The sequence below is a fragment of the Meriones unguiculatus genome, chromosome 8, assembly GCF_030254825.1.
Source record: "Meriones unguiculatus strain TT.TT164.6M chromosome 8, Bangor_MerUng_6.1, whole genome shotgun sequence".
NCBI lineage: Eukaryota > Metazoa > Chordata > Mammalia > Rodentia > Muridae > Meriones > Meriones unguiculatus.
Window position 1 is genome coordinate 19,677,422 of NC_083356.1, and position 12,126 is coordinate 19,689,547.

At 48.7% G+C, this 12,126-nt stretch overlaps 2 protein-coding genes across 2 annotated transcripts in view; both read right to left on the bottom strand.

The window, feature by feature from the left end:
* Nucleotides 1-4,681, bottom strand: part of Xrcc6 (X-ray repair cross complementing 6) — a 48,382-nt gene extending 43,701 nt beyond the window's left edge. Inside the window, exon 1 of the mRNA XM_060388960.1 lies at nt 4,539-4,681. The gene's annotated coding sequence lies outside the window, so the exon portion shown is untranslated. The remainder of the gene's footprint in view (nt 1-4,538) is intronic.
* Nucleotides 4,682-9,316: 4,635 nt separating this feature from the next.
* Nucleotides 9,317-9,770, bottom strand: LOC110554104 (NADH dehydrogenase [ubiquinone] 1 beta subcomplex subunit 11, mitochondrial-like). The gene has a single exon (XM_060388962.1). It carries the CDS (start codon nt 9,767-9,769, stop codon nt 9,317-9,319), a length of 453 nt encoding a protein of 150 aa, XP_060244945.1. The 5' UTR covers nt 9,770.
* Between the last annotated feature and the right edge of the window lie 2,356 nt (nt 9,771-12,126).

The window sequence follows — 12,126 nt, forward strand, 5'->3', positions numbered from 1 at the left end:
GTGTGTGTGTGTGTGTGTGTGTGTGTCTTTTACCATTGGTCTATAGAGATGGGGGAAAGGCCCAAAGAGAATACTACTGTATTGGGCATGAAGCAAGAGGATTACCATGAGGTTAAAGCCACCTTTAGGCTACTTTAGCCTAGCCTTGGCTACATAGTGAGACCCTGTCTCCAAAATAAATGTGTGTGTGCCCCAGGTTTGCTTGCCGCTGGTGATAGAGTAGCTTCACATTCTGAGACAGTCCTCCAGGACCTGACCAGTGGGAGATGGTGCAAGAATTTTCCCCCTGAGGGGAGACAAAGCAAGGTCTAACCCCCTCCTTCTAAGGTCCCAGTGACTAATCAAAGGTCCATTCTACCACAGGTCACCCTGGAAACTGAGTTTATTAGGCTGCTCATGGAGCCGTAAGTGGGGAGTTATAGAAAAAACGGTAATAGCCCTAAACACACACACACTCCAGTGTGTGCGATGGCTCTTCCATCACGGCATAGACTGAAAAGCCCCTTCTCATTTTTTCCAGCCTACCTACTCTGGAGACCCCCCCCCCAGGCCACGTGCGGTGAGGGCAGAATTGCATACAGCTAGCTGGGAAGAGTGACCACTCCGGAGGGGTCCAGCGGCCCCTCTCCAGCCCCCTAGGAGGAAATGTGGACGGGGAACACGTGCAGGTGTGAAAGCGGCCACGGTTAGGCTCCAGGGATAGCGCTGCTTAGCAAGGGGCGCCTGGCTGCAGGAATGAGCAAGCGTTTGCCTCTACTTCATCTCCGGCCCCGAGCGAGCGAGCGCTATGGTTGCTGGTGAGCTTCCCCAGTACTTCCAGCTGCGCAGCCTGGCAGGCTGTGTGCACAGTCCAGCGGGCAGGCCTGCGGTAAGGCTTTCCCAACGGACAGACCAGGGGTGGGAGCTGGACCCATTACACAAAAGGAAACAAGGGCAGAGGAACATCCAGGTGGCAAGGCCACCGTTGAATCTGGGCCATATTCTCATATGTCATCGCTGAGGCATGGAGTCTTTCCAGTGTGCTGGTTTCCACAGAGCAGAGTACATGTGGTTTCGCCTGATAATACCTGCTTCCTAAGAACACACTAGGCAGGAATCCTGGAGCTCCCTACTCAGGTAACAGCCCACGCTATCCACCTTGTAGGATAGGGCACTGTGCCCAGTGCTTTGGCAATCAGATCACATGCTCAGTAAACTTTAGGTTACCAAGATAGGCCAATGGCTGGATTTCCTGAAATCAGTGCCCTGCATGAACGAGCCAGTCCTCTGCTGAGGTGTAGAGCCACCTGCTTCTGGAGGAAAAATGACAGAGACCAGGGGTTTACCCTCCTAGACTTTGAGACACACGCCAGCCAATCTGGGGTAAATCCATTCAACCTTAGTGTCTTCTTTGAAACTCCAGACCCAGGACCCTTCACCTTCTAGTCATTTCCCTGAGAGCCACTGGCAAGAATTGCTGGGCTTGATGCTCATGGGCAGCAGCCAAGGTGAGGCCTCAGTCAGGAATCACACTCTGGAGTAAAGCAGGGGACAAACAGGTGACAGGAGAAGCTAGATATCAGATGACAACACTGTGCGAGGGAGGCAGGTGTGTTAGGAGGTTGAAGAAGCTTCTCTCAGGATGGGGTATCTACCCGAAACCTAGATAAGAGCGCAGACGGAGTGGGAGTTCATTCCAGGCAGCTGAACCAGCCAGTGAGAACGCCAGAGGAGCTGAAAAGGGGAAGGCCACTGTGGCTGAGCAGGGAGTAGGCAGCAGCGTGGGGCAGGGCCTTTCAGGTCGCGGCAATCATGGAGATAAGCTCCGAGGAGCTGCATGAAGACTGGTGGGAGGTGGCGGGGCAGGGGCGGCAGGAACTTGGGTGAGGAAGATGGTGCTATGTGGTTGAGGTCAGTGTTTAGTGTTCGGTCCCTGTGTGATCTATAGAAAACACTAGCTGAAGCTGGACGTGGTGGCACACGCCTTTAATCCCAGAGCCAAAGCAGGCAGATCTCTGTGAATTCGAGGCGGTCCTGGTCTACAAGTTGAGTCCAGGACAGCCAAGGCTACACAGAGAAACCCTGTCTCAAAAATCAAAGAAATAAGGAAAAAAAAAAAAACAGTACAAGTGCACATAAGAGGCCCCTATGAAACAAAGACCAGCTATGGAACCACAAGGCTGTTATGCTTCCTCCATGAGCCTCACTAAGCCTGCCTCCGTAAGCCCAACTTTTAAGAGCTTGCTTCAGTTTTTCAGGCTTTTTTTTTTCAAACAAAATTTGTGTCAGGTATGATAGCACATGCCTTACTCATAATCCCAACACTCAGGAGGCTGAGGCAGAAAAATTGCAACAAATTTGAGACTAGCCTGGACTACAGAACAAGGCCGTGTTTAAATAAGTAAATAGAAACTAACTGTGGTAGAGTTTACTGACAATAATGCTCTGGAAAAAGAAAATGTAAGCGTGCTAGCTAGAACAGGCAAAGACTCCAGCAGGGATCTGTCACACCACAAAACCCTCTGCTGAGCCTGGGGGCAAATCTGGTGCACAACACCGCCCTCTGTCCAGGGAAAGGTTTTTACCAAGGTGAGAAGTATGAACGCCAGGCGGCGCTATTGGACCTGCACAGGCCTCAGGCAAGCTCCAAGACTAGCCGGGCTCCTGGGAGCCAGGCTGACCGACTCTGTCCCCATTTTAGCAGGACATCAACCCCCACTCACTGACGCAAACGGTGGTCCCTGTTACTCGGTGGTTTTAAAGCCTTCATTCCTCAGTTCCCATCTGCCCCAAGCTGGAGCCCCCATCCTCACTCCTCACTAAAGGCCAGCATCCATAAGGTCTCCCAAGGCCTTCCTCTCTCCCCCACAGAAGCTCACCGGTGTGCGGAGGGTGCCCCTCCCCCACACTTCTACCAGCCCACCTCCCTGGGCATCAGCTGAATGACAAGGACTAAGGTTGGACTGGGTAGGCCATTTAAACAGACAAACACCCTCCGGGGCCACCGAGGTGCTTGACAGAGACCCTGCTGCGAGGTGCTTCATAACCCGAGACCAGAATTCATCCCCAGAAACTACTGTAAAGCTGGAATTCCACAAAGTTGTCCTCTGACCTCCATGCGGGCCCCGTGACCCGTGCACCCTCAGACACAGCATACACAACAACAATAAATACAGACCTAAAGAAATGCAAGGACAAGACCCCTCTGGTCTGGATTCCTATGGATTTACAGTGAACTTCTGACACCAAGACCTTGGTCAGGGCTTTCCCTTCTCTAGGCCTCATGTTCATCTGAGGAAGACAAAACGAATCAGTTGTCTCTGAGATCTGACCGGTCCAGCAGTTCTCCAGACCAGGCCTGGGCTGTGGCTCGTTCCTATGCTCCATCCGTATTCCAAGGCTGCACTGTGATTTGTAGTGAGCTTTCTTGTCCCCGCTGGCTGAAGAAGTCCCAAGGGGACCAGACACAACCCAGCAACAGCCTCTGTGCCCACAAACACCATCTGAGCATGAGCCCTTGGCCCTTGTTTAAATTCAGTGGATTGCGCTATTGGGAGACACATAAACTCCATACATTGAGAAAGGAAAAATACCCCACTGGGTTCCCAGCCGGTCTTGTAAAGAGCCTCTCTGTAAGTCAATGTAAGCCTAAGGGCATGGCTTCCCTATTGACAGCTTCTACAAAGAGGTACTTGGGGGCTGGAGAGATGGCTCAGTGGTTAAAGGCACCGTCCACTCTTACAGAGGATCTGGGTTCAGTTCCCAGCATCCACTGTCTGTAACTCCAGCTCAGAACTGTCTGTAACTCCAGTTCCATGTGATCCGACACCTCACACAGACAAACAGGCAAAACATCAAATGCACATGAAATAAAAAATAAGAAAAAAAAAAGCAACTGACTTGAAAGATCTACCTGTCCGAGGTCACCAGGTCCTCATGTACTGTCAGCCTCAATTCCTTTAGGCCTCAATGTCTACCCTTAAAGGTCACACTCCAGGTAGAGAAAAAGGAGGTTAGTGGCCTCTAAATTATTTCAAAAGATTGTTTTGGGGCTGGAGAGATGGCCCAGTGATTCAGAGCACTTGTGTTTGCAGAGGACCCAGGACCAAGCATTAATATGGTGGCTCAAAGCGACCTTCAGTTTTAGGGGATCTGAAGCCCCTTCTGACTTCCACAGGCACTGGGCACACCTATGATACACATACATTCAATCAAGCAAAACATTTGCATGTATAAGAAAATAAGTTATTAAAAGAATTTTAGGAGGTGGGGGCGTTGAGACATGGTCTTACTATGTAACCTTTGGCTCTCCTAGAACTTACTATGTAGACCAGGCTGGCTTCGAACTCATATGTACCTCCCTCTGCCTCTTAAGTACTGGGATCTGAGGCATATGCCACCAAACCCAGCTTCTAAATTCTTTGAACTTATTAATGTGCTGCCTTATAAAAACAGCCAGCAGCCGGGAGAAAGTTAGAGATTTAAAGGAACAGAAATGAGTAGGAGAAATGCTCCAGGTAGGAGCCAAACCATACAAGCCAAACATGGACAGCACTTACCACAAACCAGAAGAGGCCACCATCTCATCAAGTTGAAGTCAGCAGGTCCTCTGCCTATTGTCCTGCTTTTCTCTGGTTTTCAAAGTCACCCAGTGGCCAGCCTTCCCCTCCCCCATGCCTGTTCCTCTCTTTCCCTAAGGCTTCCCCAGGGCCCTCCCTGTCTGAGCACCAGTTGCCAGGGACAAACCTTCCTCTTAAAGGGACACACTGGAAGCTTCAGGACTGTTCCAACAGGGGTGTGTGTGTGCCTCAGGGCAAGTCATTCCATCTCTGGGTTTCAGTGGCTTCATCCCTGAAGGATTACGGTGGGGCTGCTATAGGAAAAACGCTAATAAAAACTACCTTACTGCTGGCCGAGGTGGCACTCAGGAGTCTAGGCCAGCCAAGGGCATGCAGCAAGAGTCTAAAAACAAAATAAAAGGCCAGGTTTGGTGGCACAAGTTTGTAATCCCAGCTCTTGGAGGTGGAAGCATAAAGATCAAGAGTTCAAGGTCATCCTTGCTGCATAGAAAAGTGGAAGGAGCTCCAGAGCTCCTATCTCAAAAGACAAAAAAGGCAGTTCACAGCAAAGCTCACCCAGAGGGATATGCATGCTGTTTGGGAAAAGGGATCTTTGTCTTTGGGAAGTCATCTTAATCCTGAGATGTATAAGAGAAAAACCAGTTCCACAAATTTGAGCCAAATTTGAGCCAGCTTTAAGTACTGTCCAGGAGGGATCTAGGTCTGGACCACTCCCAGAATTCCCAGCTGAAGGGAGACACCTGTTGTAGGATTTTTAAGAACAAAGCCATATAGCCACTGTATTTTCCCTCGTGGCTTTTATTTTTCAAGAGCTACAACTCCCAGAATTCAGGAAGTTACCTGGTCCTTGGGCAGGTAGGGTTTACAGGTTAATTTCAGTTCATACATTCTCCACCTGAATTGCATCCTGGGTCAAATCCTTGACTCTATGGGTACTTGTTTATATTGGGGTCTAATAGCCATCAGCTTAAGGTACCCAAAGAAGATTTACCTAGTTAAACGTCAAGAGCCAACAGTATACAGAGTTAATAAAATGTAACTAATAATAAAAAATTAAGAATTATAAAAAAAAGAACTTACTATGTTAAAAAAAAAAAAAAAAGAGCCAACAGTAATTAGCAGAAGTAGAAGGGCCAAAGGCCCTGTGATGGCTGACATCTAGGAGGAGCCTGGAAATGGATAGTCATTTGTTTTATCTCAGCTCTCCTTTCTGTAATATTTGAATATACAAGATTAAGACCCAGAATAGTTTGAATAGAAGTAACAATTTTCTCTTCAAGTCATATAATACTTCTTTATTCTGCATAAAGCAAGCCAAGTGCCCTATCATATTGTAGAACTGTTTTGGTTAATAAATCTACCAGTTGATAAATCTGAGCCCACTTTCATGGTATGCCAACTGGCATTATAAGTAGCCATTCTGTCCCCTACGCCAGGGAATTTCCTTTTAACTTAGCATTTCAGCCTGTCAGTGGGGGAAGGGGTTCTTTTCTGTAACTGCTTCCAGCTGAGACCAGGGCATCGTTGCCAGGGCACAGGAAGGCTGATGGGCCAGCCAAAGGCTGGGGAATGGGGCATTTATCAGAAGCATCTGGTTAGCTGACCCGGCTGAAGAGACAGGCAGCAATCGCTTTCAGAGCTCAGCAGTTTGCAGGCTGCAGGTGATCCCTGGATAAAGTCTGTCAGCCAAGTGCTGAGACTAGTACAGACTAGAGACAGGAGCTAAGATTGAGGAACCTTAAAGAAAGCCTTACATTTGGAACATTCAGGCCCATAGTCCTAGTAATTGGGGAAAGGGAGGAGTCGCAAGACCAGGAGAGAGATCTGACCCTCAGGAATAGAAACAGGCCATATTTACCTGGAATCCATTTGACCTTTGACAGGTGGATCCAAGTCTTATGACTCCCTGAAGCTTAAACAAATTGTCAGTTTACAAAAAGAGATAAAAGTTTCTAGACATATTAGCATCAATCTGTACTGAAATCCACATTGTAACAGAGCCAGAGTAGACTCATGCCTTTCAGTTCTAGCAAAAACTAGAGCTTTGGGTTAAAAAGCATGATCAATTTCTCTTCTGTCCAGAGAGCTGGATATGTTTTCAGTCCAGTGAGAAGTATCTTTAAGTCTATATTTAGAAGACAACCAAAAAAACTCAAACTTTTAAGTTTGAGTTTGTTACTGAATAGTAAGAAGTATTTGCTCTACCAGGTTATAAAAACTTCATTGACCCATGTTAAAATGATGAATCTTAGTATGACAATGGCATTGAAGGGGAAAGAAATCTGAAACATTTCCCCATTTCCCATTTTTATATGCCTTAAACTATGTTTATACCTTTCCAACGTGTATTTACACATCTTAAATTATTTTCTGAGACCCTCAGAACTTAATTAAGCTTTTTTATTCCTTCGAACATTTCTGAGACCCTCAGATCTTAGAGACTTTAAACCTATTTCTTTCCATCTAATCACTTTTATCAGAGACATGAGTAGTTATTACTGAGAACAGTTATTGCAAAACATTTTTTTCATCAGTAAAAAGTTACACCTGAAATATGCTTGTCCTTTAATGTGCAATCTACTAGCAAGGCAAACCTGTCCGCCTTTTCTTAACAAGAAACCTTCTAACTCTTGATGAACGAACAATGTGGCTGCAGCCTTTGGGGGTTGGAAATGGATTGCCTGCCGCTGCCAAGCTGACAAACCTACAGCGAGCCCAGCTGTCAATACCATCAGAGACCTGAGAAGGGTTAAGTTATAGCAGGAAGTATAATCCAAATGCCCTATGTGTATCAATTCAAATGACAGAGGCCAGTCCATACTCCATTACCTAGATAGTCATCCCAGGCTCCCGTGTTCCCCATGGCATTGGGGGCAGGGGTACCAGGACGGCATCAGTCCTCAGCCACTAGGCCTAGAAGACAAGAGGCCTCTCTGGAGAAGAGGAAAACGGGGAGGGAGGGTAGGTGGATGTTGCAGGATGATTGATCCCATTGTGAACCCTGAGACTGTGAACTGGAAAAACCTGTTTCTTGTTGTGGTGTGGCTCAGCCCTAGTACACACCTTTAGCTGAGGAGCTTCCTGTAAACAAAAGCTAAATAAAGCAAACCGTAGGTCAAGAGGTGGAGCAAGCAGGCAGTTGACGGGCAGTGAACGTAAGTAAACACAGGAAGGGGGGACATTGTGGGGAAGGGGCTTTTCTTCTTCTGGAACATTGGCTGGGTAGGAAGGTCAGCTGGGTGCTTGCTCTGCCTCCCTGAGCTGGCAGGCTTCACCCCAATACCCGCTCTCGAGTGTGTCTATTGGTAAAGTTGAATCTGTGAGATGTTTGTTTTTAAAAACAACCGGGGAACTGATCTTGCTTTGTCTAGGCAAGGCGGGGCAATCAGCTCTCCAGTGTCCTGCTCATCTACAGTTTGGGCCAGTTGGGGCAGTCTTTCCCAGTGGTTAGCATTTCCACAACCCAGGTGGCATCATTGTGGTGCCCCATCTTTTTTTGTTTTGCTTTGTTTTTGTTGCTTTTCAAGAGAGGGTTTCTCAGTGTAGCCTTGGCTGTTCTAGAACTCGCTCAGTAGACCAGGCTAGCCTCAGACTCACAAAGATCTACCTGCCTCTGCCTCTGCCTCCTGAGTTGAATTGTGGGTTTTGTCTCTTTAAACCCCTGCAAGTTGGTGGCACTCTCTGGAGTCCAGGGTGGACCTGACCAGTGTTTACCCTGGTCAGTGTTTAAAGCTTGCTTCAAATTTGGCTCAAAATTGTGGAACTGTTTTTCTTCTCATGACTCTCAAGATTAACAACGCCTAGGAATTCTTCAAGTGCTGGGGTTAAAGGCATGAATATTTCTGAGGAAAGCTGGCCCAGCTACATTTCTGTCCCACTATAATCAAGTTTATTTTTGAGGAGAAAACAGGTCAGAAGCTCTAGCCAAACTTGTTGGGTCTAAGATGCCAGGTGACCTCTACCTAAATGGTAATTCTCTTACCAGGGAAACAGGAGCCCCTCTTTGGGTTCATTAATAAAAGAACAGGGGGAGAGAGATGGCTCAGTGGAAGTTCATTCAGCTCTTCTAGAAGACCCAAGTTCAGCTTCCAACTCCAGCTGCAGGGGCTCTGAGGCCTCTGGCCTCACCTTGCGTGTGCGCTCACATATGCCCACACACAGACACAGGCAGACAAATAGTGTAAAGTAAGCCTTACGAAAGGAAACTAACTTAAGGATGACCTCGGAGGGAAGCTTGGAACAATTTTATTAGAGTTTAAAAGAAACATACCAGGGTAAACAAGCTGAAAAAACTGGCAGGTGCCAGAAGACGGAGAAGAGAAAGCCATGCCCTTTGAGTTAGACCTGGAGGTTAGTAATGCGGCTTGATCAAGCAGCCCCGAGGCAGAAGCAGAGGAAGGGGGGATACAGAAGAAGAGCCAGAGAGCCCAGAACATCGAGGGTAAAAAATTCCCGGGCTATGCTTTTGTGAGCTACCAAAGCGGGTATACCACAAGGTGGAGGCCACACAGGAAACTCGATCCAGGACGGGGTTTCTGCGAAGGCAAATATATTATCTCATTAAAGGGATAATTGTTCCTTCCGTCTCTTCAGCACAGTTTCAGGCGAATCGGTCTTCTTCAGGTGTCCCTTGGCCAAATAAATTTTTAGGCCCAGCTGGAGTAAAAAGGCACTCTTTTTTTTCTTTGACAGGTTCTCTTCGGCGTGAACAGTAAAACAGGCAGGGAGTGGACGAGGTGGGGCTGCTTAAGTCCCGCTCAGTCCTCTTCCGGCAGTTGGAGCTTACTGGGGTCAAAATAGTTGGACTCCATGATGGGGAGGCCGTTGGCCTCTCGGTATTTCACCAGCCTCCCAGCCTCCCGGCCGGCCCACTCAGTCATCCCGAAGTCGGGCACATAAGCCACAAAGGCGCTGCCGAAGACCAGGACGGAGAAACCGAAGAAGAAGACGGCGTGCATATTCCAGGTGTCCACCTTGGGGTCCTCCTCGCAGTAGCCGTGGAAGTCTGGGTTCTTCGCGTACAAGTTTTCGTCGGGGAGATCGGGGTCCTCCATCCAGTGCACCGTCAGCTCTTCCTGATTCTCTTTCGCCACAGCAGGCCGGGTGGTCACAGCCTTGGAGGAGCTGGATTTCCGGCGGAGCCGGGCAGCCTGGAGGCCTCGAATCGCCGGAAGGCGGCGAGCGCACGAACTTAACCGCCAGGCCGCCATGACCGCTGCAGAGGTGGGGGTGGGGCGGGCGGGGACCGCGGAGGAGATGACCTACACCAGAGGCAGATTCCGTGCCTCGGACCCGGGTGCGGGTGGGGTGGGGCCCTTCGGAGAATAGCGTTCCCTGACTGGCATCAGCTGAACACTGACATCCTCCAAGGCTGTGGCATCAGCTCCGACTGCACGTTAAAAGACTCGCTTTCTAACGGCTGAGAAGAACTGGGAAAGGTGGCTACGGCAGAGCGCGCCTGGCATTTGCAAGGCTCTGCCTGGGATCAGTCTCCCTCACCTTGAGGTAGGACCCAAATCCCCAGCAAATCTGCACTCCCAAAGAAGACATTAATACCATTCCCCTTGGGTGGGAGAGATGGCTCAGAGCTTAAGAGCACTGGCTGCGCTTCCAGGGGTCCTGAGTTCAATTCCCAGCAACCACATGGTGTCCTACAACCACCTATAATGAGATCTGGTGCCCCCTTCTGGCGCGCAGGTCTACATACATTGAAAACAGAACATTGTATACATAATAAATAAATAAATCATATATATATACACATGCCTGTAATTGCAGCACTCAGGGAGGCAGGTGGATCTCTGTGAGTTCAAGGCCAGCCTGGTCTACACAGCCGGGACTACACAAAGAAAACTTGAAAAAAAAACAAAAACAAAAACCCCACTTCCCCTTTATTAGCGCCCTTCCACCTCCTCTCTCTATGTAGACCTATAATCTCGTAACTTCTGGATTCTACCTTCTACTTCTCTCGGTCTTAGTCAAGACTGAGTTTCTTCCCCTGATCAACTGATGTCTAGTCTTACTGGTTCCACCGTTCCCAGAGGGAAAAAGACTCCTGGTAGTGTGGGGAACAGGACACACATGCCACGGACTCAGAGTTTTGAGAGCAACAGAATTTATTTAGCAGTCCTTCAGGGTCACCCACCAGCTCAGACAAAACGATAAGCCAGTTAGGCCTCAATCGTTTTGATAGTCCTAATCACAAATCTCTGCCTCCGGCCCGCTGGGTAGGTAATTGTGTAAGGGATTTGGCTCCAAAGTGAAAGGCTTCCCCTGAAAGACACAGCTCTTGGGAGGGGGGGAGGGGTCCCTGGTACAAGTGTAAGAGTTCTGCTCCAGCTCTGGGAGGCGTCCCCAGTGGAAGCTCCGCTCTAGAGAAAGTGTTCCAGCTCCACCCTGAGAGGCATTCTGGCGATTGCTCGGGAGCAAAGGACCACCACACAGTGAACCTCACACAAGAAGTTTATTGGAAGGGGAAACACAGGATGAGGCAGCAGAGAACCCAACAGAAGGCAGAGTTAATGTAGAGTCCTTTTTGGAGGGGGGAGAGGGGCTTTCCAGGGATAGGCGGGTTTTCTTTCGTGCTCAGGGACTGGTGGGTCTTCCTGTTTAGTGATTGGTGGGTTTCTGTGGTAATCTCAGAGATTGGTGAGATTCTGTCTCTTGGCCCTGATCTTGGGGTCAAGTCGGGGTCAGGTGTTTTTCATGTTGGCCCTTTTACCCTACAGCTTGGGGTGTTACAGTCTTCCAGACCATTTGGTATGATCCCCCACCCCAAATTCCATTTTATCGCCTCAGTTCACACTTACTTTTGGTTCTGAATTTCGAGGACACGGACCCTTATGCAATGTACATCCCGAGGCTCAAGATGTCCTCCTTCCTCCATGACTCATGGGCTCAGTCCTATAGCAGAATGTCAGAACAGTCCACCTCGAGATAAACTAAATGTGCCTGGGCAAGCAGGCACCAGCTGCTGGAGGGGACTTCTGCCTCTTGCTTGATTGTGAACTGGTAAACTTAAGTCAACCTGAGACAATTTTGGTAGTGGAAATAGACCATCTGTACTTTCCTCTTTGGCTTTTCAAGACAGGATCTCTCTGTGTATCAGTCCTGTCTGTCTTGGAGCTTGCTCTGTAGACCCGTCTGGCCTTGAACTCAAAAAGGTCCATTTGCCTCTACTTCCCAAGTGCTGGGATTAAAGGGGTACACAACCAACACCCAGCTTATACTTTCTTACAGGATCCCTAGCATCTACATAAGAGCCAGGTATCCATTGGCAACCCCAGGATTAGTAGGCAGGGACATGGGTATCCTACGGGCTCTGGGACCTGCCAGTCTAGCTGAAGTGACTCCAGGTTCATCAAGAGGAGATGCTGCCTCAATACTAAGAGTTCTAGCTCAGTGATTAAGAGAACAAGTTGTAGCCGGGTGCGGTGACACACGCCTGTAATCCCAGCCCTCTGGGAGGCAGAAGCAGGTGCATCACTGAGTTCGAGACCAGCCTGGTCTACAAATAGAGTCCAGGACAGCCAAGGCTACAAAGAGAAACCCTGTCTCAAAAAAAAAA

Excerpts from the sequence above, each read along its gene's own strand:
- LOC110554104 (XM_060388962.1), bottom strand. The coding sequence starts at position 9,769 with ATGGCGGCCTGGCGGTTAAGTTCGTGCGCTCGCCGCCTTCCGGCGATT.